This window comes from Phlebotomus papatasi, chromosome 3 (genome assembly GCF_024763615.1).
Source record: "Phlebotomus papatasi isolate M1 chromosome 3, Ppap_2.1, whole genome shotgun sequence".
Lineage (NCBI taxonomy): Eukaryota > Metazoa > Arthropoda > Insecta > Diptera > Psychodidae > Phlebotomus > Phlebotomus papatasi.
Window position 1 is genome coordinate 28,856,485 of NC_077224.1, and position 23,799 is coordinate 28,880,283.

The 23,799-nt window shown below is 32.4% G+C and overlaps 4 protein-coding genes across 7 annotated transcripts in view; 1 reads left to right on the forward strand and 3 right to left on the reverse strand.

The window, feature by feature from the left end:
* Positions 1-464: 464 nt before the first annotated feature.
* On the reverse strand, positions 465-1,172 carry LOC129807482 (cytochrome c oxidase assembly protein COX20, mitochondrial). Its single transcript, XM_055856779.1, has 3 exons — positions 1,046-1,172; positions 799-986; positions 465-651 (listed from the first exon to the last, which is right to left on the reverse strand). Exons 1-3 carry the CDS (start codon positions 1,085-1,087, stop codon positions 531-533), a joined length of 351 nt encoding a protein of 116 aa, XP_055712754.1. The 5' UTR covers positions 1,088-1,172; the 3' UTR covers positions 465-530.
* On the forward strand, positions 843-22,458 carry LOC129807480 (congested-like trachea protein). Of its 3 annotated transcripts, none has more exons than XM_055856776.1 (5): positions 843-991; positions 3,307-3,430; positions 3,493-3,925; positions 21,812-21,994; positions 22,095-22,458. In XM_055856776.1, exons 2-5 carry the CDS (start codon positions 3,332-3,334, stop codon positions 22,280-22,282), a joined length of 903 nt encoding a protein of 300 aa, XP_055712751.1. In that variant the 5' UTR covers positions 843-991; positions 3,307-3,331; the 3' UTR covers positions 22,283-22,458. The 3 variants fall into 3 exon arrangements, with proteins under 3 accessions (XP_055712751.1, XP_055712750.1, XP_055712752.1); XM_055856775.1 differs by lacking the exon at positions 843-991 and adding an exon at positions 3,028-3,149; XM_055856777.1 differs by lacking the exon at positions 843-991 and adding an exon at positions 3,168-3,203.
* Positions 9,411-11,714, reverse strand: LOC129807477 (leucine-rich repeats and immunoglobulin-like domains protein 3). Its single transcript, XM_055856769.1, has 2 exons — positions 11,370-11,714; positions 9,411-11,291 (listed from the first exon to the last, which is right to left on the reverse strand). Exons 1-2 carry the CDS (start codon positions 11,589-11,591, stop codon positions 9,480-9,482), a joined length of 2,034 nt encoding a protein of 677 aa, XP_055712744.1. The 5' UTR covers positions 11,592-11,714; the 3' UTR covers positions 9,411-9,479.
* LOC129807478 (scavenger receptor class B member 1) overlaps positions 22,360-23,799 on the reverse strand; it is a 31,344-nt gene continuing 29,904 nt past the window's right edge. For both annotated transcript variants that reach the window (XM_055856771.1, XM_055856770.1), the window contains exon 9: positions 22,360-23,771. In XM_055856771.1, the coding sequence (XP_055712746.1) occupies positions 23,655-23,771 (117 nt within the window). In that variant the 3' untranslated portion in view covers positions 22,360-23,654. The remainder of the gene's footprint in view (positions 23,772-23,799) is intronic.

Sequence of the window (23,799 nt, forward strand, 5' to 3'; positions counted from 1 at the left end):
CTCATACGAATGTTATCATACGTTTTGAGTGATTTATAAATCGTTTCAAATCCGTTGTGAACCAATAAATAATTTTTGTCGAAAAATCAGTTTTTTACTCTTAAAACTATTTTGTGGGATCTTTTGAATGATTTATAAAACGGGTCAAATCGGTTGTGAACCAGTAAATGGTACATGATACGGAAGTATTTTTGAGGAATATCACCTAATTCACGACTGCGAGCACTTCGCAAAGCCTAACACGCTTTGTTATCCGTTAATATTACTTTTATACATATTTCGGTATTTCGTAATAATAATTCACAGCATAATACTTATGTACTAAGAAAAAAGGTTTAGAAAAAAAAATTGTCGTAATAGTGCGTAGTAAATACGATTTTTTGCATGTCGCGAAGTCTCATTCACTTCGTCACATGAACATTAAGTTTTCAGTCTTGATTTTAATTTGTCGCGAGGAGATAATATAAGTGAATTATGGTTTATTTATTAATCTAAAAATGATTTAATCTCTACTCATACAGTGTTATCTCTCAAGCATCTGTTCCTCTCTTTTGTACCTCTTTGGCTAGATCTGTTCCTTCGTACATAGCATATTCTTGCATACCACGTTTTAGTTGATTGTACTCGAACTTTGTTTTTGACCAATTGTATCTAAAAAAAAAAATAATGTCATTGAGAATGTCTCTTTCACTGACTTTTGTAATGATTGTGAATCAATTTTGGCTATATGGACCTGATTGAGTCTGACAGCCAAAAACATAAAAAGAAGAGAGAGAGAGAGATTGTGAATCAACTCACCGGCATTGAGACCAATAGCCCAGTGTTGTGAAACAGAAAAAAGCCACTGCTGCGTGAGAAGACAGTCTAGTGCGCGACGTGAAGAGGAACGTTGCAAATCCTGCTGCTATTCCTCCACTTATCCCGTACAAGAAGCTCTGTCTAAAGCAGGGAATTTGGGAGACATCTCGTCCGAAAATCATCAAAGACTGAGGTGAAATTTTTGATTAGAAGTGAAAATTTTAAATTCTTTACCAGATTTTCTCACTTTGTGATTTGGCTCATCGTATTCGTCCGTGTCGTCGCTCATATTTGAGTTTTCCTTTGATCCTTACCAAGTGATAATTATAGTTCAGAACAATTCTCTTGAGAAAAATATAAACAATTCAGTCTGTGTGAATGAAACTTCTGAAACTGTCAAGATGTGGGGAATGTACCACGTGCATGATGATTCAAATTGTAGGGGAAAGTGAAAAAACGCGGGAAATATAACCATTTAATTTAAAAATTGTATGTATGTTTTAAAATAAAATAAAAAGAGTGACTAGTGTTTTTATATTATAAATTGGTCTGTATTGTATATTTTTTTTACTATAAATTAGCTATTATTTGTTAAACTGTTACGAGAAGTAATAATAATTCAGTGCTTTTGAGGGGATAAGACTGTAAGCCGAAAAAAAATTCCAGGCGGTTTCTATTTTTTTTAATTAAAGAATATGAATAAATTGTGAAACTTTTTTTTTAAAGGTTTTTAAGCACAAATAATTAACGACCTATAATTTTTTTTTATTCCCATTACATTCTAAAATTAGCTGAATCTTGAATGTTTGATACTTTCAAGCTCTAGTTTAGCTGAACGAAAAAGGTACTAAATATATATATTTTTTTATAAAACAATAAATTAAAAAGAAATACACATTTTATATATATATACATTAGCTTTAGTCTACCTTATAAAGAAGTATTCGAAAAGTGAATAAAACGATTTTTGTAAAAAATCGAGTTGTTCGATTTATATTCTGATGAGTCATCGATATACTCGATATATGAACAATATTTTCAAAAACGTTACGGAATTCATGTAAAATACACTTTCCCTAAATTAAGAAAAATGACTTCAGAGAATATGTATATCAAAACAAGTTGTTGATAAATATTTTGAATTTGTTGAAGAAGTTAATATAATACAATAATATTGAGGAAACACTAGAGAAAATGGTTTTAATTCAGACTACGCAAAATTTTCTAAACATAACCCCAAATTTTATATACAATTAATTAATTAATTTTGTTTTTTTTTTTGAGTTTAATCGTGGTTCATATTTCAGTAGTTCATATAAGGAATTTGACTGCATTGTGTAGCTTAAACTTTTAGTTTAATAGCTATATAGTTCATAATTATATGTAGCTACAGTTCCGCGCTTATATATTATATACCAGCTATAGGTAGCGCGCTTTCCCCTACTGCTCCCTATATAAAGGCCAACGAACATCAAATGCTAAAACTCAGCAAAATATTGCTAAAATTTAGCAAAATATTCTGAAAAACTCTGCTTTTTTTAGCCTTTTGTGTTTGCTGGGAGGTATAAACTAAACGAAAGTTTATAAGTATACTATTTTTTTGCACTCAGTGTTATGATAATATGCTCTCCCTTATCCGTGGACTCTTTGTCCGGGTAGCATAAAACAATCCGTGAGACAGATTCATTTTTAAAATTTGGTTGATACATAGTTAACGTTTTGGAGGTTTTGTTAGAGCAAGTGTGCTCTGTGCTCTTTAATTTACTTTACGGTGATTCTTTCTCACCATGACTTTTTAGGAAGCGTCGATATTAAAAGTTTGAAGCTTAAGTCGTCCGAAGGTAGAGCGCCTCTTTCCCTATTATGATTTATTGTTATTTCATAAAATCTACTTGCCTCCCAACCATAGCTTTTTTTCGTTATATTGATTTTTTTCTGAAGAAAAATTACACATAAAAATATAATATCAATATTTTCGAATTTTGAATTTTTATTTTATTCCGCCTTGGTCGTCTTAACGGCTCTCACTTCTGGAAGAGAAATGGAAATTCGGAAGTGTCCGTTGAACTAACAGACTTGTCCTATGAATATACGTCAGATATCTACGTGACCAAATTTATAGGGGTTGAATTCGCCGTGTACTTATCAGTCACTCACACATTCTCGTGGCGACTGATTATGCAAATAAAAACATTTTGCTGAATACCACTTTCTAAAAAGGTACATATTTTGCTCTCCTTTTAATACAACATCCAGTATATAGATTCTTTTGTACAATATCTTGCACATCATTCCAAATGTTGATTTATTGTGTTGCAATCATTAATTTTTTGTGAGATAAAGAAAAAAAGGTATTGTGACTTTGTCATGAGGTTAAAGTATACCAATTTCCGTGATGTCCAAAGGTTAATCTCGACAATTTCTCCCCTTTTTGGCTCAATTCAGCAATGATATGGCTAAATAGTATTTTATCATTACATAATTGAAATGTTTACTTTTACATTTCAGCCGCTGAAAGTGGGTCACCGGAGAAATGTCGTCTAGTCACACGAGTCCCGTAAAATATTTCCTCTCCGGAGGATTTGGTGGAGTATGCACGGTGATCGTGGGTCATCCACTAGACACAATCAAGGTATTATTTTTTGGTCATTGGAAATTTCCACTACAAGATTTTTTTTTATTTTTTTTGTTTAGGTTCGTTTGCAGACGATGCCAGTACCCGAAGCCGGACAATCTCCACTCTATGCGGGAACATGGGATTGTGCCAAGAAGACAATCCAACGGGAAGGATTTAGGGGTCTCTACAAAGGGATGTCAGCCCCTATTAGTGGAGTAGCGCCAATTTTTGCCATGAGTTTTTTTGGTTTTGGTCTGGGGAAGCGGCTACAGCAGCAGACTCCCAATGAGAAACTATCAAATACACAGCTTTTCCTTGCTGGAGCCTTTTCTGGGGTCTTTACAACTAGCATTATGGCTCCTGGGGAGCGAATTAAGTGCCTCCTACAGATTCAACAGGGTGGCAATCAACCACAAAAGTATAACGGGATGGTTGATTGTGCCAAACAGCTTTACAAAGAAGGTGGAATTAGAAGTATCTACAAGGGATCATTTGCGACACTTCTGAGAGGTGAGTAAATTTTTAAATTATGTTGTAGGGTTAAAATTCCAAATTCAGAACAACAGAATTCGGTCCATTTCTTTAAAATTTGATAAATTAAATATACTCTCTAGAAATGGATAATACTAAAATATTAGTCGAGCTTTCAAATTGATTTATCCGAAATTCCAAATTTTATCATAATGTCTCCTATAAGTTTGAAATTCGAAACCCTTTGTCACATGTTTTGCATATGACTATATCATTCTTTCACTTACCAAATTCGATTGAGCTAAATTGAATTTGAAGTGATGTTTAAGAGAAGAAGAAGAGTGCGAGAGAATGAGATAGAAATATGCAAAACATGTGAGAAAGAAAGGTATCCGAATTTCGACTTCATGAAATTTTACTGTATTTTTTTTTTTCAAAATAACATATTAGACTAAATTTTGTGGGATTTTTTGTTTTTGTCAATTGCATTTTTTAAAGTACTTTTTTTTAGATTCTTCTAATTGAGTATTGATAAAACCAATTATTCTATTGCTCTTTCTGTAAATATTCAAAAAAAAAAAAAAATTACAAAATTGTACAATCCATAAATATGGAATATAAGCAAATTTGCAATAAGTGAATATGAGCCCTGTGTTAGACTTATGCGGGCTTCAGACCTAATGGTTTAGCCATATGGCTTAACTGCTCTAATTTCTTATCAATCAATATTTCTTAGAAAAATTTAACTTAGGATTGGATTACTAAAGTTAAATAACCCATTAGGCTCACATAAAGTAATAAAAATGCTCTTTATTTAAGATTTTAAGACCTTCGGGAACTGGGCTAAACCTCTAGTCTGAAGATAGTTTTATGTTCCCCTAGACACACTTAAGATTTAAGCCGAAGGACGACTTGACGTAATTAAAATCAAAATAATGATCAGATTACATTTTCATCCGCCTAATCCGCCTCTTGGCTTAAGCCGAGGAACGGATTAGCTAGTGGAAACTGATGGGAATTTAGTCAAACAATTATTTTGATTACAATTATGCCCAGTGCACAACAAATTTTGTTAGTAAACATATTTTCAAAATTTCATATAAGAGTGAGGGAGATAACTAGATCTAGGTCTCACTCACACTCATTGAAATGTCAAAAACATGTTTACAAAACAAAAGTTACTGTGCGTTGGCCATTACGTTAAACTCTCATTCAACTTAAGTCGTAAGTGTAACTGGAATATTACACGATCTTTGGACCTAAGGTATAACCTATTACTACTCTATTATTTTCTTATCAAGCAAGAATTTTTGGAAAAAAATCGATTCAGGAGTCAGGATTCGATATTATGGGCAAATGATCCATTAGATTTTGAAAAATTACATTACTCGCTTTTTTTTAATTTTCGAAAACTTCAGAAACTGGGCTCAACCTTTTATCTGAAGCCCGTTTTAATTTTGTTCATACGATCTGAGAGAGTATCTGAGGATTATCCAGTGAAAAGTAGAATCTCACACTTTCCTAGGGATTATCAGGAAGTGATTTTCTCTTAAATTAATCTTTAAAAGAAATCTTGAAAGATTTAAATATTTAAAATAATCTCTAATTAGTAAAGCACTCCTTAGTCGTCCTGAGGAAAAAGTGTGATTCCACTTTTCAATGGATAATTTTCTTTACTTCTACTTGTTAATATCCATATAATCTTTAAAACTGTATATTTACTAAGGAGATTAACACGGATTTCAGATTGAAGAATTATCCTAATACTTTTTTTTTAAGTTTTTAAGTGTTTTTTAAGTTTTTTAAGTTTCGAAATTTAAAAACAAAGAGTGGCAAACTGTTTCATGCTTTGCAAAATAGTTGAACTCGTAACTTAAAAGTTACGTAAGTTAAAAGTACTTTCAAATGATTCACCGTTTGCTAGAACCGATTTGAACAGATTTATAAATCGCTCAAAAGATACTCGAAAATAGCTAAAAAGCAATAGTATTCATTTTCACTCAAAAATTGCTTATCGGATCATAAACAACAGGTTTATTACCGGTTCAGATTTGTAAGAAATACCAAGAAAGACATTTCCAACGAGCCCGAACATGACTTCATTCGGTTCCGTTTAAAAAGGCGCCAAAGCGGTCTTTCTAAACTTTGATATTTCATAACTGTTATTAGGAATTATGCAATGGTATTTTCGTTTATGGACATGGACCCATACCGTCCATGTCTATGCAACCTTTAAAACAAATCCAAAAATAAAAAAAAAAACAACGCGTTTTCGAGCAATCCAAAAGAAAACTTTTTTTTGTAGGGGAAGGGAAGGGAGAAGAAACGAGGGACATGTTAATGGTTCCAGCGTTGACTTATAAAATTGGACGTTCACCCAAAGGTCCTAAGATTCTATCTTTAACTCTTTCCGGACCACAACATATCCAGCGAACGAATTTCAGTAAAACTCACTTTATTGTAAGTCTTACTGGTCAAATATGATACTTTTGTAGAGAAAGAATTTTCTCCGCCTCTGGGAAATTGGAAAACTCATGGGAACTCTCGTCCCCTAAAGAACGCAAAAGATAGAAACTTGGACAAACTTCAATTTTCCAAAAGCCAATAATATCAATTTTGTGAATTATTTTTGCATGTCAAATAACTCCTTTACAATGTTGATCACTAAAACAAGAAGAATTATTGACCAGTATCTTGTGGGATGTCCAGGAAGTGCTGAAAAGGACACTCAGCTCCTGCTTGCCAACACATTCCTCAAAATATTTCACAGAATAGCACTTTAACACACATTTCTCTCAACAGGATGTTATTGCAGACACATTAAGCTTTCTCAAGAGCCAAAAAAACACTTCCTGGACAATCAGAATTCACCAAAATCTGGAAGAATAGGAAAAACTTCCCCGAAAGCAATCTTTTTCGCTGCCAAATGTCAAAATTATCGGCCATATTGACAAAAATTTCGCTCCCGCTTGAATTTTCTTACATGGTTGGTGTCAAAAACCAAATGGCGGGCACTGGCGGGATAACCTTACATTTGACCTCAAGATTCTTGGGGACGAGAATTCCCATCAACTTTGAACAAGTTTTTTGAAAATTTATGAAAAAATTGTTTTTCGAATTTATGTAATCTGTAATTGATAGTTATCATACTTATTGGCCCCGAGAGGTTTTTCCTTATTCGGGTCTAGAAATAAGAAAAAAGTCACAATATGTGCAATGAAGCAGAAAATCGAAAATTCACGATTTTTGACCAAGAATATCTTAGCTCAGGAGTTAATTGGGATCCTGCAAAAAATATCCTAGATTTGGACATCCTTATAGTTTGTAATCATCCACAAGAATCGGAATTTTATCGATTCTAAATAGTCTAAAAAAATTGTTGTTTCCATGGGTACCCAGTGTCCCAAAGGAGACGAAAGAGTTAACCGTTTGGCCTCCAGACGTGGTAACGGATCGACGGACAGATGGACAAACAGCGTGACGTTAAAAATTCGAAACTTCAGAATTCGAAAATTTTACTAAAATACGGCTCCTTTGGGGGTAAGGAGTCGATATATATATAAGGGTAATTGGGGTACCACCGGACACTATTTTTTTATTTTTAAACTACTTGGACTATCTCGACCATTTCTTCAGTGGATAAACATCCCTATAGTGCCTATAAATACTTACGTCTTATACTCTGAAGTCTAATATCTGATTAAAAAATCGCAGTTCTTGGTGCTACCACCTGTTTGATGTTGCCTCAGTTTCCCCTATTATTATATATACTGCTCTTTCGGTGGAGTTCGAGTAGTAAAAGCACTAGAAAAAAAGAGATTCATTAATTTATCTTAAGAAATCTACGATTTGTTCTCTCGATAGTGTTCGAGAAGTAGAGGAGACCGGGGTAGAATTAGCCAGCAAATGAAGCTTTTTTTTTCGCGCGTGATTTGTGAAAAAAATGATAAGGTTTGTCTAATGTTTTTATGTTTCATAAGTAGCATTAGGATATTAGCTATATGAAACAGTGTAGTCCAAAGCTCTAAACTCCTTGACCTTTTCTAGAGAGGATAATGAAAAAAGTATGACACATTGGCTACACTTGCCCCAGCCTGGGTAGATATAGCCACTTTTGGGTTGCTAAAAAATTGCCACCAGTTTTCCAGACGAAATTTTAAACTGGAGATACCAAATATTGTTTCGCTTGATACACTGAAGCCCAGTAATGCTAAATATGTAATTTAAACCTAAAGAAAAAGGCTTTAGCCGACTTTTTTATGACATTTTTGTAATTGCGGCAAAATTGATGAAAATATCCTGAAAAAATCTATTTCACAAATTGCTCATCCGAAATATATCAGTGGAATATCAATAGTATATTTTTTCATCAAACAATTATCCATGTATTAGTGAAAAATCATTGATAGTTTTAGCCCGCCACGGAAAAGTGGCTACAATTGCCCGGAGGGCTGTTTCAGTGTTTATCATCTTATATAAAAAAAAATTGGATAATTATTATCCAAGTGAAAAATATTTTTTAATTAGGTTTATTAAATCAGAAACGAGGTAAAACTATGAAATCTTGACTAGAAACTCAGAAAACCAAATGCTGGTCCAAAAACTAATATCAAAATTACAATTTTATACACATTTTATAAAAATGCTTCTTAATTGTAGGATAACTGGATAAGACTTATAAATATTTCTGGCAATATGGGGATGTGTTCCTACTTTCATTAAAAAATACTTTGCTACATGTACATTTTAAGAAAAACGAAAAAAATCCACTGACTAATTCTACCCCTGGCTATAGGTGCCCCGGTCTTCCCTATAATCAAAATATTGTTACATTTTGTTTTCTCTTTGAATTTAATGAATAATATTTGAATAATTATTAAGAAAGCTTTTTACTGCAATTTTTAAAAAGTGTAGAAAAGGAATAAGATAAATCTATCGTGAGTTAAAAAACTCGAAATTCGAAAAGTAGGATTAATTCAATTCAATTATTCTTTTTTTCCTTAATTTTCTTCAACCGTTTCTTCTTAACGCGATGCTATACTTAGAGGACATCTAATTTAGATATTTACGTCTCCTTATTCATAATTACTTATGGAATATGTTCACGGTCGATCTCGAGACATTTCAGGGTAAGATCCTGAATTTGCTTTAAGCATTTTTCCCTAGGTTTGTACCGCGGTTTATATCCTCTTTAAAATGGCCTGTGTAGCTTAGTCATATAAACAATTACAGATATTATTAAGATGTGATTTTTTCGCAATATTGAAAAAAAAATTGTGAACAAACAAAAATGATGCTTTGATGGGTTTTACTACTTCATATATATTTTTAAGAAATTTTGTTTTCTTGTATCTAAATTGATAGAAGTGACTTTAAATTTTTTGCAATACAATAACATATAAATGTTCTTGACTTACATACTTGAGTTCAGTTTTTCCCGCCCTACTTTTTCCAGTTTTTTTTTTTGTGACCTTTGCCTTAATCTTTTTTCCCCAATTTTATTAATTAAATGCAGATTTCTCAATTTCCCCTGTTAAGAAAAAAAAACTTTATTTCATCCATAAAACAACAAAACACAGGGTATTACAATGCTTTATAAGATATCATTGGACATTCTGTTGGTGTTGTAATAATGTTTCTTCTTCGGTTCCACAACAATATTCCTACTAAATTTTAGTTTTTGCATGCGTTGTCGTTCCTTTTTCATCTTCAGTAGCCTATCTTGTTCTCGAGTATCTTCCACAGGTTTGTTGTCTAATCTCTTTAGCATTATATGATACTCATTTTCCTTGGGTGATAGAACTTTTCCATGAATAATTGTTTTCTTCTCTGGAATTGATCTTTTTCTCGGACACTTGAGATCCCTTCTTAGGGCATAATACACTGTTCGATGTTTTACATGATCAGGTCCTCCATCACATCTTGGAGATAATTTATTGTCATAGCCGTAAGAGTATGTACCTTCGAGGGGGCGACAGGGTAAGAGTCCATATTTAACAGCTTCTGCTGAACATTTTTGAACTTTTCCGGGTCTTCTGAATTTATTTGTGACACCTTGCTTCCAGGATGTCATGTCACAGTTGCAAATCCAGGGATTGTCTGTCAATCTGATAACTTTTGCGGGGATATTGTCGAAAAATAATTGTGGAAGTTTAGACAAATGATTGTCATTGAGGTAGATTTCCCGAAGATTCTTTTGCTGACTGAAGAGATTTGGTGGTAGGAAAGATATGAGATTTTTTGAGAGATCGATTATTTGAATGCTGTCTATACCATAGAATGCATCCATTGATATTTCTCTGATGCTACATCTATTTAGAATGACTTCCTCAACTTTGGACATCCCACTAAAAGCATCAAATTCAATTTTGGTCAGATTTCCGTGAACTTTGAGAGAAGTTAGAGAGGGAAGATCTTTAAAAATGCCTTGAGTTAGAGATTCAACAGATGCATTGAGAATTGTCAGTGATGTCAATAGTGGAAGATTGTCAAAGACACTTCCTGTTGAGAGATCAATTGGTGTTGTATGAGTTCCCAGAAAAATTTCCTTGCTGGTATTCATGACACCAAAAGTACTTTCGAATATGTACTTGATGGGATTTTCTCGTATATCGACGGTATTGAGTTCAGGAAATGGTGGAAATGTTAATTCACTGAGTTTTGTGAGACTATTGTAGCTCAGATCTAATGTCTTGAGATGAAGTAGTCCAGCCAAATCACGGTAATTCATGTTGAGAATTTTATTGTGTGCCAGAGATAATGTTAGAAGATTTGGTGTACCGTAGAAGGCAAAAGCTGGGATAATTTTGATGTCATTGTGCTCCAAGGAGAGATGCTGCAGCTTGCCCAATCCATCAAAGACCTCCCAATGAAGTTCATCCATTTCACAATTATGCATCCTGAGAATTTCCAGAGATTCCCAGCCATAGAATGAGGCAATTTGGGATCTCTGTTGTTCCATCATGTAGACTTCATAGGGCAGAATTTCCACTTCTTCCTCAATTTCTAGTGATATATTATATTCAACTCGTTCACTCTCGGGGACATAGTTGAAATTCTCAGATGGATCTACAGCGTCACTACGGCGCGTGGTCTTTTCATTTGCCTCAAGTTGAATGGACTCAAAGTTGGCATACAGCAAGCCCGGCAGAGACTTATCAATTAGTAAAGTTATGTTCTTATCGCGAGACCCTCGGATTTCGAGTGTGGTCAGTTCTGAGAGTGTGGATAAATCTTCTGTGTGAATGATTATTTTCTCTGTGGATCCAGACGACAGTAAAATGAGAGCATGCAGGTCTTGCGGTAGAGATCCTAATAGACTTCTTGTATCCGTTTCCGCTTGAATAATACACGTGACACTCTTCACATATGGATTTCCAGTTTGAACATGACTGTCCAGGAAGGACTTTTGTAAAAGAAATTAAAATAGTTAATTTAGCACTTAACAACAATCATTTTTCCAATCCTTTAATACTAAAATTACCTCATTATCTGTAATCTCTGATTCTTCAGTCTCATTGGGAATTACTTTTGGGGCTCCAAGTATCCAACGTGCAATTGATAAATCCAAAAATGGTTCATACTGGCAGACACACTGATTTGGACAAATTATTCCAATATCTTCCCACTTTTCTGAAATACACTCAGACACAAAAATCACTAAGCAATTGAATGTTAGAAGAAAAATTCTCCAAAAGAGCAGCATTTTCCTTTTAAATTTTCCAATACTTTTTTCACAAAATAATTCACTTTTTTTCCTAGCAGATCAATTATAATTCTTCTTCTTTGAGAGTACTTAAAATGACTGGAAGAGTCGTGAGAATAAAATGATTTTTGTGGTGGGAAAGGAAACTGGGAACATGGAAAGGATGTTGTTATCATTTGTTTTCAGTATTTCATACACATATCGTACAATCATAATTTCTCGTATAATGTAATAACAGCGTGGAAAAAAAATCGGCGTTTTCTTTACAGTATGACCAAAAATATGTGTTTTTTTTTAAATTCTGGAGATATTTTAATTCTGTAAATAAATTGTAAAATGCAATGCCCATGTTGGTGTCGATTCTGTGACATGAAGGAACACTTTTTTCGGTTTTGGAACACCTTTTTCCAGAACAAGGACATTCAGAGATTACATCTGGGGCTGTATTGTAATTGTTGACCCAAGACTACGGGTCAACAATTGATTTTATCCTTGTTGTCGGTGTGTTGATAGAAGAACTGTCCAGATCGCTCGAGTTTTCAACAGTAGGGCAAAGTGGTCTGCCTTTGAATGCGGCTGCCTTTGAATATTTCAATTTTTTTCTTACCCTATTTTTTACCCTATAGCAAAAACCCTATTCTCTAAACTATAGTCAATACAACTAACTATTTTCTATTAACTTCGATTAACAAAATAGAATTTTTGCTTTGGAAAGTAAGAGAAAAAATAAATGTTACCAAGGATAAGGATCGAAATGCAGTAGGTAGGAGAGTCACAAGAGCAAAGACGTTAAGAAAAGATTCTGAAGAGCATTAAGGAAAGTTTTGAAAGTTTTGAAGAGCATTAAGGGAAAAAGAATGCTTACAAGTTGTATATACAACGTAAGTATTCTCGTGATCGTTATGTTGGAGCGTGAAAGTCTGCAAAGCTCGCAGTTAACTCTTTCGTCTCTTTTGGGACTGTGAGTACCCAAAGCAGCATATGAATGTTCTGTGAAAAACAATGTTTTTTAATTATTCAGAACTGATAAAAATTCTATTCTTGTGGATGATTACAAACTATAAGAATGTCCAAATTGAAGATATTTTTTGTAGGACCTCAATTAATTCCTGAGCTTAGATATTTTTGATTAAAAAATGATGAAATTGGCTTGCAGCATATGCTGCGGTCCGGAAAGAGTTAAAGCCGCTAGAGAAAAGTCGTGAAAAAAGTTCGATTAAAACTCGATCTTGGCTAAAAGATAGCAAATAAAACTTTTTGGCAAAGAGTCCGTAGGGAAAACTGGGGCAAAAAGTCGCAAATCGAAAAATTCAAAATTCAATATCTTTCAAGGTAAAAAAGATAGCAGCTCAAATTTTTTTCTATAGATAGCCTCCATATACCTTCTTCAATGTCGTAAGTTTCTTAGAATTCGAACAAGGAATTTAGAAAATAAAAAAATATCCAAATTTTTAGCCCTACTTTTGAAATATTTTCCTTGCAGAAGTTAACAATTATTACCTACTTATTTTCCAAAATTGATGCACTAGTGAATATTTTCTAAATAATTTGGATTCCTTGAATACAAATCCGCTATCTATTTTAGAATTTCACAAATATCCTTTTCTCCAGATATCCTTTTATTAAAAAAAAGACCACTTGGGGTAAAAAGTAACAAAAGGTATAGACGTATAGAGGAAAAAGTAACAAAAAAGCGAAGCAATTTCTGATGTCTCACAGCGAAAAGAAACGTCATTATCATGTCTCGCCGCTTGTTGTTTGCATTGGTCAAACGATTTGCAATCTTTTGTGTGTTTTTTTTCTAAGATAGCTTGTTTTCAAGCTTTTCTCGTTTTCTCACTTTTCTCGCTGAGAAAACGGTGTTTAACAAAGGTGTAGATGAATAAATTTTCTATGAAAATATGTCCTCTAGGTATTTTTTCAAATTTGCGAAAGCCTATAATGAAGCGAATCAAAATATGATAATACCCAATGTCTGGTACTATTTGCCCCAGCATTTTTGAGAATAATCACAAAATTACCTTTTAGAAATTGGCTCGATAAACGTATTTCCTTACAAAATAGAGGAAAATTACTTTCACAAATTTGTGTAGCGGTAAATTTCCTATAAAACTGCAGGAAACAAGCACTCTCGTAGCGGTTTGGTCAAGTTGCTGCAGTAATAAGGGAGCTTGGCAGAAGCGTAATGAAGAAGGCCGAGCTTAGTCGCTCTGCTAACTCATCGGTTTTCAATTAAGAATACATATCCAAAATCATACATAGCAAGTAAAACGTCTCATCGATAAAGGATAAAGGAGAGGCAAAGATCAAATCCGTGTTTAGTTTTTCTCCGTACGGCTTTGCCGAACACTGAAATGTATAGTTCACTAAAATACTTATAATTTGCCAGATGCTGAGAATTAACTCCCTAAAAATCTCAATTCTTCTATCACTTATTTTCACAATATTTTTAAAAATTTGTAATGAATTATAATTTTATCTGTCCGAGTTTCTGCTTAATGCACTCTATCTTCTGAATTTAGATTTTTGAGTGCAAAGAATTGTATCATTTACTCTAAAGTGAGGTGCTAAAAATGCAAAAGTCAAAATTCAAACAGTTTAAAATTATATTTTCTTTGACCTAAAAAAACTTTTCTTCGATGTGACTTTAATTTTATGAGACTTGCAAACATGCAGATTGGACTATGCTGTAATTTATCTTGTATCTTTTTCTCATTTCTTCTCCTTTAAAATCTTAAGAATGTGGGATTGGAGCGAAAGACGGGGCAATAAACGTGAATGTCCTCTCATCGCGATAAATGAAAAAAAAAATGACTTTTCTGTAGGATGTCTGGTCTAAATATAAAGCTTTTAGTTAAATTTCAAATATAATATTTGCATAAAAAATTCGGTTGAGATAAGTTAGAATAATTTTCCAATATATGGTTATTTTTTTTTTTTGCAAAGAAGAAGTTTTGTGCTGAATTTTAGATACTTACTAGACATATAAATGTCACAAAGAAAATAATGTATTATCACTAATTTATATTCTTGAAAAAAGATTTAGAATAAAATACATTGTAGGAGATTAAGTCTTTTGAAAAATACGGTTACACCTTTGGAAAATCAATCTTGTAGAAATTTTAGCATAAATCCCATAAATCGATTTAATTTATGGAAAAAATTCGAAATGTATTTTTCTTAAATTTATCAAGTTTTGTTAAATGTCAATGAGGTTTAATTGATAGATTAAATTTTACCTACATCAATAAGGAAATATAATAGTGGTGATTAAATTGAATGATTGAATTATTTGCGACCAAATAGAAAATAGGAGCATGAAGAGGGTTATTAATTAAAACACTTTTGTTTTCTTGCACGTTTCGTTGCTCCTTCAACAATGATTGTTTTGTGTACTTTTAGCAAATTATATAGATCACGGTGTTTCTATTTCATACATTTCCACTTCAATTTAATTATCATTTACACACTCAATAAACTGGATAAATACCTGAAGATTTTGTAGTGTTATCAAATGCTCCTTTGGGCTATTAAAAGAAAAAAAGAATTCACGTGACTAAAATCATCGCGTGATTTTAAAATGCAGGTGCAGTTAAAATCAGACAAATTCAAGATTTTTGAAAAGTTGAAAAACTTTGGGAAAATTATTGAGAAACGACGTGACTTTCAATTAAATTGTTTGGATTGGATTGAAAGTGGAAATAAATTGAATAACAAAATACATTTCTTGAAAGGAGGTATTTCTTTTAGGCTTATTAGAAGAGAGAACACTTGTTTTGGAAAGCTGTGATGAAGTTATTTGTGTAAGAAATTGGCTCTATTATGTCATTATACTCAAAATTTGCTAAAGATATTTTTTGTAATAGGGGAGACTGGGGCAAAAAGTCACAAAACGGATATTTTATTTTTATACAAGCTACTCTAGCGGCTTTTTGTTACCTTTACCCCAAGTGGTCATTTTTAATAAAAGGATTTCTGGAGAAAAGAAATCTTTGTAAAATTCTAAAATAGATAGTGGTTTCATATTCAAAGAATCCAAATAATTTAGGAAATATTCACCAGCGCATCAATTTCGGAAAATAAGGAGGTCAAAATTGATATCTGTTTTAAGGAAAACATTTAAAAAATAGGGCTAAAAATTTCATTTTTTTTTTATTTTCTGAATTCCTTGTTCGAACTCTTAAGAAACTTACGACTTTAAAGAAGGTCTATGGAGGCCGCCTATGAAAAAAATTTTAAGCCGCTATCTCTTTTTCTTGGAAGATATTGAATTTTCAAATTTTCAATTTGTGACTTTTTACCTCAGTCTCCCCTACTCTATTTTAATGAGGACAACTGAAATATGTTTCATTATTTTTGAAAATAAATAGTAAAATTCCTAATATTCAACAACTAAATAATTTATTTATTAGTTTTAAGTAGAAATGCAACATTAATCATAAATTGCAATTTGTACTTATATAGTTGATTTTCGGTTAGTTTAATAGCGGTTTATAGTTAGTTTCGTAAACATTCAGGCTTGTTTAGGCAGTCAAATAGTTCTCGAAAATCCAATTTAAATTGTCTTTTACCATTTTAAAGCCCGAAGAAAGAAAGTTCGCGACAATTTCAGTTAGGGAGAAGTGGGGCACATTTGAAAATGGGGCACCTTTGAAGTAGGGAATTTTCTCCCATGTTTAAGTGGAACTGAGCCATATCATAATGTAATTTAGCTTCTGAATATATTTGTGCAGGTAAATTATATCACGATTAAGCTAAATTTTATTTAAAAATAGGTGCAAAATCCCTATTTTAAAGGTACCCCACTCCCCCTATTGATTTAAACGTTTTTTTTATTCATAGTGAATTATAAAAGTTTGTAAAATAAAGTGCATGGGAAATAGAAGAAAAAGTCCTCTGAATCATCGCGGTCAAATTCGCTAGATTCCGCGTTTTTGAAAAATGACTAAATTAAAAAAAATAAGCATTTAAAGGAATTGGAGCAGGATGTCTTCTATGAGCAACAATGTAGTCCTAAGTGGTATCTATTGTGTGCTGAAGAGAGTATATTAATATTTAGTTTAGTTTAGTTTATATGATTTTTCAGAAGTCCCTCTCTAAGGTAATTTTTTAAAAATTTTTAGTTAGCCGCCAAGGATTTTTTTTTACAAATATCATATAATTTTCAAGTTGAAGCATAACGGATGTCCATTTATTAAGTTCTGTACACTAGAATAAGACTATATTAATGGTCGCAAGAATCGAAAAAATCTATGGAATATATTCCTCCCTGAATCCGAGTAGTTTCACTACGAGTATTGGAATCAAAGTGAGTTTTATAAGAATATCAAGATATTTCAAAGAGAGAGAACAGTAGGGTGGAGTAACCACTTATCGCCACTTTTAGGAAAAAGTGAAATTAATTGTATTATAACTTCTGAACCCTTATTATCAGATAACTCAAATTTGACACAAAACTACTTAGATATATTGGCTCTAGATTCGCAAAAACAAAGGTCCTACAATTTAACGCGGGAGTACCTAAAAAACTGATTTTTATTAACAATGCAAAAATAACCACTTCGTCGCCACTTTTTACCACTTTTCGCCAGTTTTGTAACCACTTCTCGCCACCCACTTGAAAAGGTTCAAACTCGATTATTTTGGGCAATATTATGCAAAGAAGACATTCAGCAATTCTTTTTTTTTCATAATCACCTTATTATTACTCACATTAAATGATTTTTCTTCACTTTTATTTGAGAAATCAAATTATTAGACTATTGCAGAAAGTGAACAAAGTAGATTTAACAACTGAGAATCTACGAAGTGAAGTTAGCGTCGCCTATTGAAAATCTATTTCGACAGGTGGTGAATCAATTTTAGAATATTACCACTATCCGTCATGGCTCATTTTTACATAAAAATAATATAAAATGAGATATTAACTAACTAAATACAAATTTTATGTATTCGCCGAATGTAATTTAATGTTCAATAGACAAATTATTTACTCAAAAATTAAATTTTGTACGATAAAAGTTTCATGACACTTATTATATTTGGTAAGAAATATTGGATTCGATGCACTTGCTTAAAATATTCCTCTAAAAAATGCTCAAACATGTAAATTCAAAGCAAAAAATTAGTGTTTTTCGACTCTATAAGTAACAGCAGTAGAATTACAAATAATTTTACGGCTAATTTATTTTACAAATAATGGAAAAATTGCAATTTTAATATAAGTGGCGAAAAGTGGGGCACTGGCGAGAAGTGGTGATTCCACCCTATAATCTGTTTTTTTTTCATCTGTTATCGAGCTAGAGGAAAACCGTATGAGACATCAACTTTCGGTTTTCGGTTATCCCCTATAAAAAGAAATATTATATAGAGACGTTTTTTTTCTCCACCCCTCCAAAACATAGGTTTTCTGGAAAACAGCTTCAACGATTTCTTTCATTTTTGGATGTATTTTGGGGGTAGTTCTGGTGAAAATTTCGTCCATAAATACCTATGACCGGAAAATTCGCCATTTTGAATTTTCGAAGGTAAAAACTTACATAATTATAATGGAAAAACAAAATTCATACTGTTGGGTCTATTTTTCAACTGATTAGCTTGAATTTGGATATTTTGGAAAAGTCTTGAAATTTCCAACAAAGCTGCATTGATCTCAATCGTTAAAGTAATTGTATATGATACATTTTATTAGAATTGTTTGTATAGATATTTCGAATCTGGAAACTAAATGGTAAGAAATACGGATTACCGGCGAGTAGCCTAACAGGGTCAAGCTGTTAAAGAAATTTTGGCCATTCACTTCCCACGTTTGATTTATTAATATGACCTAAATTTTTCCCACTATTATTCAGTTCTTTCCAAAAACCTAAATTTTTGGATGTCTTAAAAATGCTTTGTGCATTTTCTTTTATTTTTGGATATGTTATAGAAAATTATTGAAAGTGCACAGTGAATTTCGTCTAGGGGAAGGTTTTGCAACTTCGTAACGTTGCAACTTCGTACAAGTTGATTTTTTTCCAAGTTACTAAATGAATTTTATCCATGGACATATAATCTAAAAGCTAGTCCTACATCTCACATTACCTGGCAAACTTGGAAACCTAGGTAGAAACAAACTTGAAAACTTGGAAACCTTGGTTAGGTATGAGAGAATCATACCTAACCAAGCTCTTAACTGACTGTCAGAATTCAGGAAAAACATGGTTTTCCGAGTGTCAAAAAATATGTGTTAGAAAAATAGCTTAAAATTTATGTTTTAATGCGTTATACCTCCTACGTATGGTGAAAACAAGTAGATGAAAGTTCCACCTAAGTAGTGATGTCCAAACTTTTGTGTCTGGTGTCATTTTTTTGGGGGAAAATGAGGCCTACAGAGGTGGAAAAAGTGGTACGAAGCTGAGTTAACCATGGCACCTTCGTAAAAAATGTCACTAAATTTTCATTTTCCTGTAGAGAAAAATCCAAGGACTTCCATGAATATTGTGAGGCAAAAATATGAACCTAATAAGTAAGAGATTTGTTTGACATAGTGATATATTTGATTCGGTTTGTGTGGCATTCAGGAAAAAATCTTAAATCTTGGACTCCTTTTTTAATACGAACCTTCAAAACCTTCCCCTATATACGAAAATGTCCTTGAATAATTCCTAGTAACTGTTTTTTTTTTCAAAGCTAAAGATCAAAAGGACGCTACGTAAGTGAGTATTTCTCGAGCAATTAGGGCAAAATTAAGTTCATTGGAAAGGCATTGGTATCCCTGAAATGTCTGAAGAGCTTGTCTCTTGGAGTTTTTCATAAATTAGTTCAAATCGTTGTGAGCCGGAAAACATAAACAATAATATTTAGTGAAAAAGAGAACTTCGCGAAATTCTTGTACTTGACGCTTTTTCTCTATTTGTTGACTCGCTGAAGAACTTTATTAATAGAGATAAATAAAATGCGAAACTACTTTTGAGATTATAGCATCTAAGTCACGCAAATAAAGTCTTTTTCAAAGTGGGAATGCTTTGCCACACCTTGCTATATTTTTATACGATTTTGAAAAAGACCCCGATTAAAGTTTTCGGCATTTAAACCTCCCCTTTCAGCAAATTAGTGGAAGTAAGAGGGTTTATTTAATATTCTATCATTGGCGAATAAAAAAAACTTATTTTTTTGGTGGGCGTGATTATAAATACAAGATCTTAGGGAGGGCTAAACAATTTCTGAACATTAAAAGATCACTTAACCCTTTAAAACTTATCTTTGTTAGTATAGCAGTCTTTTTAATAATATTTTATAATCATGAGTTTTCGTAGTACTACCAAAAGTACGGAATATTTTGCAGAAAATATTCTGCAAGATTATTATTACAAAGAAATTGATGATTTAATTATTTATAAAACAATAAGAGACTTTTTATTTCTATTTTAAATTTTGTTTAAAATGCAACTGTAGGAAATACATTTTTGAAACTTAAAACTTAATCGACCAAAACGGTTAGCAAAATGTTTGTCAATGCAAATAATTAATTATTTGCTACAGAAAACTTCCCCATGAAACTGCCCCTCACGTATCTTGAGAAATTAAAGCAAAATTGTCAGAACTATCTTACAATTTTCCCAATGATAAATATCTTAATATAATCAAGAAACTACTAGTACATTATTAGAATTGTGTTAATTCTGCAATGGTTCAGAAATTGATCCAAATAAAGGATCCAAAAAAAATCATTTAGATACAATTTTATATAATTCAATTGTAGAAATCAAACAAGAAGCTTTAGGAGGAAGTGGAGCACCTTTGAATTGGGGCTGCTTTAAAATTAAGCTTTTTTCTGCAATAGCTCCAAAAACCATTTGTGAAGCTAAAATACATCATGAAAAGGCTGAATTACTTTTAAAAGTAAGTAAAAAAAGCGCAATTTCAAAGCTGCCCCATTTCGAAGGTGTGCCCCACTTCCTCCTACGAAGTTAATAATTTTTGTGAACATAGAATTTACGCACTGCTTTAGTGGCATGAGGATTTTATGCCATTCCTATCAAAAGGACAGAGAAAAATATGTTAAAATTTGATATTGCTTCTTCATTATAGGGGAGACTGGGGCAAATTTGTCAAAACGAAAATTTCAATATTCACTATTTTCTAAAATAAAAGATACTGAGGCTTGAAATTTTTATTATAGATAGCCTTCATGAACCTTCTTAAACTTACAAAGTTTAGGAGGAAAGGAAGGATTATGTTAAATAAAAAATAATGATATTTTGAGCCCTATTTTTGGAATATTTGGCTTACAGAAAATATCAATACTGATTAGCTCAATTTAAGCACATTTCTCGTTAAGATATAGAAAAATTATCTACGACAAAGTTGTAGAGGAATAAATTTCCTATTAAAATATGTCCATTTGATATTTTTAACGTTTGCGAGAGTAAAACGTCACAAATTATCCGAAGACTGACAAAATTTGCCCAAGCAATTTTAAGAATCTCCACAAAATCGACTTTTAGAAAATGATTCGAAAATCACATTTCTTTCGAGATAGAGGTGAATATTCTTCTGCAATGTTGTAAAGCATTCAATTTCCTATAAGAATATACTCATTATAGGGTAAGTGTGCCAAATTTCGGCATAGCTGCATGCAAGCGCCAAAGTCTCAAGTTTGAAATGTAATATCTTTAATAGAAATTGATTTTTTTTTTCATTCTTTCTACTTAAGGAGTGTTGCTTAGAAATTTGTAGACAGTTTATTTTCTTTATTTACTCTAAAATCATTCTTAACACATTTTAAAATTAATAAAACTGTAGACATAGCAATGGTGCCCTATTTCGGCCTCCTTCATTCTCATAGTTCCTTGTCCCTCAGGAATCCTTCCAATGCCTTTTTCACATCATCTCGTTTGTAAAAGCTACATTTGCATTGTATAATCTCTAGAGTACGTAAAATCTAAAAGTTCATGGAAATTCTAGGAACAAAAAAGGTGGCCGAAATTGCAAGCTGTCCGGAATTTGGCACACTTACCCTAAAACGTTTAAGTTTTCTCAGAGCTCGTGAAAGAATTAAATATGCGTTTTGACAAGTTTTGGCCCAGTCTCCCCTACTGTCCCATCTTTTCCTGTCGTAAATTCATCGCTGAGGATGGTTGCAAAATTTTAGTCACATTTCTCATTTTAAACTAAAGAGAAACCTTTTTACCCTCCTACTCATGCTTGTGATTGACTTTGTTTTTGTGCACTTGAAGACGTTCCTGCCAGTGGATTATACTATCTTACTTATGAATATACGAAGGATGCCGTTGGTTCAAAAATGGGGACAGAGGGTGGTATTGGTCTGTTGGGCACAATCTTTGCCGGTGGAATGGCAGGTATTGCCAATTGGGCAATTGGAATGCCGGCAGATGTGCTGAAGAGTCGCCTCCAGACAGGTTTGTAATATTAGACACTTTCATTGGTTTGGTGTTTTCTCAAAAAAATAGCGACTATGTCTCTTTCTCTTTTTTTTTTTAAATTTTCGTGGTCATGCAGCACCGGAGGGAACATACAAGAATGGCATCAGGGACGTGTTTGCTGAATTAATGAAGCGAGAAGGTCCCCTTGCTCTCTACAAAGGTGTTACACCGGTAATGTTGCGTGCTTTTCCGGCAAATGCAGCATGTTTTATAGGATTCGAAGCTTTCATGAAGTTCCTCAATTTTGTGGCGCCCAATTTATAGTTTATTGAGAGAAACTAAGCAATATTATCCTCTGGTGAAACTGAAAGTCAACTATGAGCAAAAAGAAACTACCATAATTTTTTCTATAAATTCTTTTTTTTTATTATTACGTCTTTTGTTATAATCAAATAGTGGAAGAATAAAAAATATATATATATATCAGTTTTTTGTACAGACTTTAACTTTTTCCTAAATTACAATCTAAATATTTTTAAATGGATAGGGGTCTGGAAAATTTAGTTTATGATCCAAAATGTCCAATACTTTGATCAATTGAGTATTTTATCTTTTTTTTTAACAAAAAACGTACAAAAATGGTATAATTCTTAGTTCTAAAAATTTAATAACTAAAGCTCTGGTGATGGAAAATATTTACAAAATGACTATGATTGAAAAATGTGTTTTTTTTAAATTTTTTTCTTAATTTTTTTTTTTCGAAAACAGAAATATTTCTATAACCAAATGAACACAATTCTGGACAATTTCAAACAAATTGTTCTAAAAGATTTTTTTGTTTGAAAAACTGTTTTAAAATAGAACGTTTTATTTTTGAAAGTAAAGAATGTTACTGTGTTATCACACTTGCACATTAAAATTTTAATATGATTCACATTAATTGTCGCTGGTGAGAGTTCAAATGTGTAATTTTGTTTGTTTTAATCATTTTATATTCAAAATTTGATCTATTTGTTGATAAAACGGTAGACTTGGCCCGCAAAATTTGATATAAATTGATTTATAGCATTAATGTGAAAAATTAATGCAATTTCCTCTTTAATTTTTTAATGTGAAAAATATTTATGCTCCAGGTAAATTTAAACTTATTTTTGCAGGCCAAGTCCACTTCTTTATTAATAAAAAGAAAAATCCCAAATATTAAGTGACTCAAAGGCACAAATAACATATTTGGACGCTCACAAGCGACAATTAATGTGAATCACATTAAAATTTTAATGTGCAAGTGTGATAACGCCGTTAAAGAAGGATTTTTCTGCATTTGCGCAGTTTCACTTGCTTTCAGCAAATCTTGTTTTTTATTTTACTTTTTAGAAAATATGTTCTTAGTTTGGATTCACTACTTATGTATTATATCTAAGCACCAATCTCTGCTACTTTTTAAAATGTTAAAAAAAAATACAGCTTAGATTGTTAAACAGTCAAAGCTCTTATTTTCTTTTAAAAGAGTTAATAAAATTGGTCTAATTTTAGTGATTTTGACCAATGTTTCAGCATCTTAGCTATAGAATTTCTACGCGAAAAAGAGAACTTGCAGTCCAGAATTGCGTTAGAAATTATCAAAAGGAATATTTCACTATTGTATAATACTGTCCAATGGAATATCTTTCACACTGTGAAATTCACGTGGCTGTTGTTATCTGTTGTTGAGTGCGAAATTGCTGTTTTGATGGCAAAGTGGTTTTGGGAAGTTCTTACTCTCTTCCTGAGGTATGGTAATGGTGCAGTCTTCACTGGCATTGCTGCAATTGGTCTGTGTCGGCAGAAGGTAAAAGTACAAT

Coding starts and splice junctions, on each gene's coding strand:
- LOC129807477 (XM_055856769.1), bottom strand. CDS start 11,591: ATGCTGCTCTTTTGGAGAATTTTTCTTCTAACATTCAATTGCTTAGTG. Junction 11,292..11,369: donor CAGAGATTACAGATAATGAG/GTAATTTTAGTA, acceptor CTTTTACAAAAG/TCCTTCCTGGACAGTCATGT.
- LOC129807482 (XM_055856779.1), bottom strand. CDS start 1,087: ATGAGCGACGACACGGACGAATACGATGAGCCAAATCACAAA. Junction 987..1,045: donor ACGATGAGCCAAATCACAAA/GTGAGAAAATCT, acceptor ATTTCACCTCAG/TCTTTGATGATTTTCGGACG. Junction 652..798: donor GGCTATTGGTCTCAATGCCG/GTGAGTTGATTC, acceptor TTTTTTTTTTAG/ATACAATTGGTCAAAAACAA.
- LOC129807480 (XM_055856776.1), top strand. CDS start 3,332: ATGTCGTCTAGTCACACGAGTCCCGTAAAATATTTCCTCTCCGGAGGA. Junction 3,431..3,492: donor ATCCACTAGACACAATCAAG/GTATTATTTTTT, acceptor TTTTTTGTTTAG/GTTCGTTTGCAGACGATGCC. Junction 3,926..21,811: donor ATTTGCGACACTTCTGAGAG/GTGAGTAAATTT, acceptor GTGCACTTGAAG/ACGTTCCTGCCAGTGGATTA.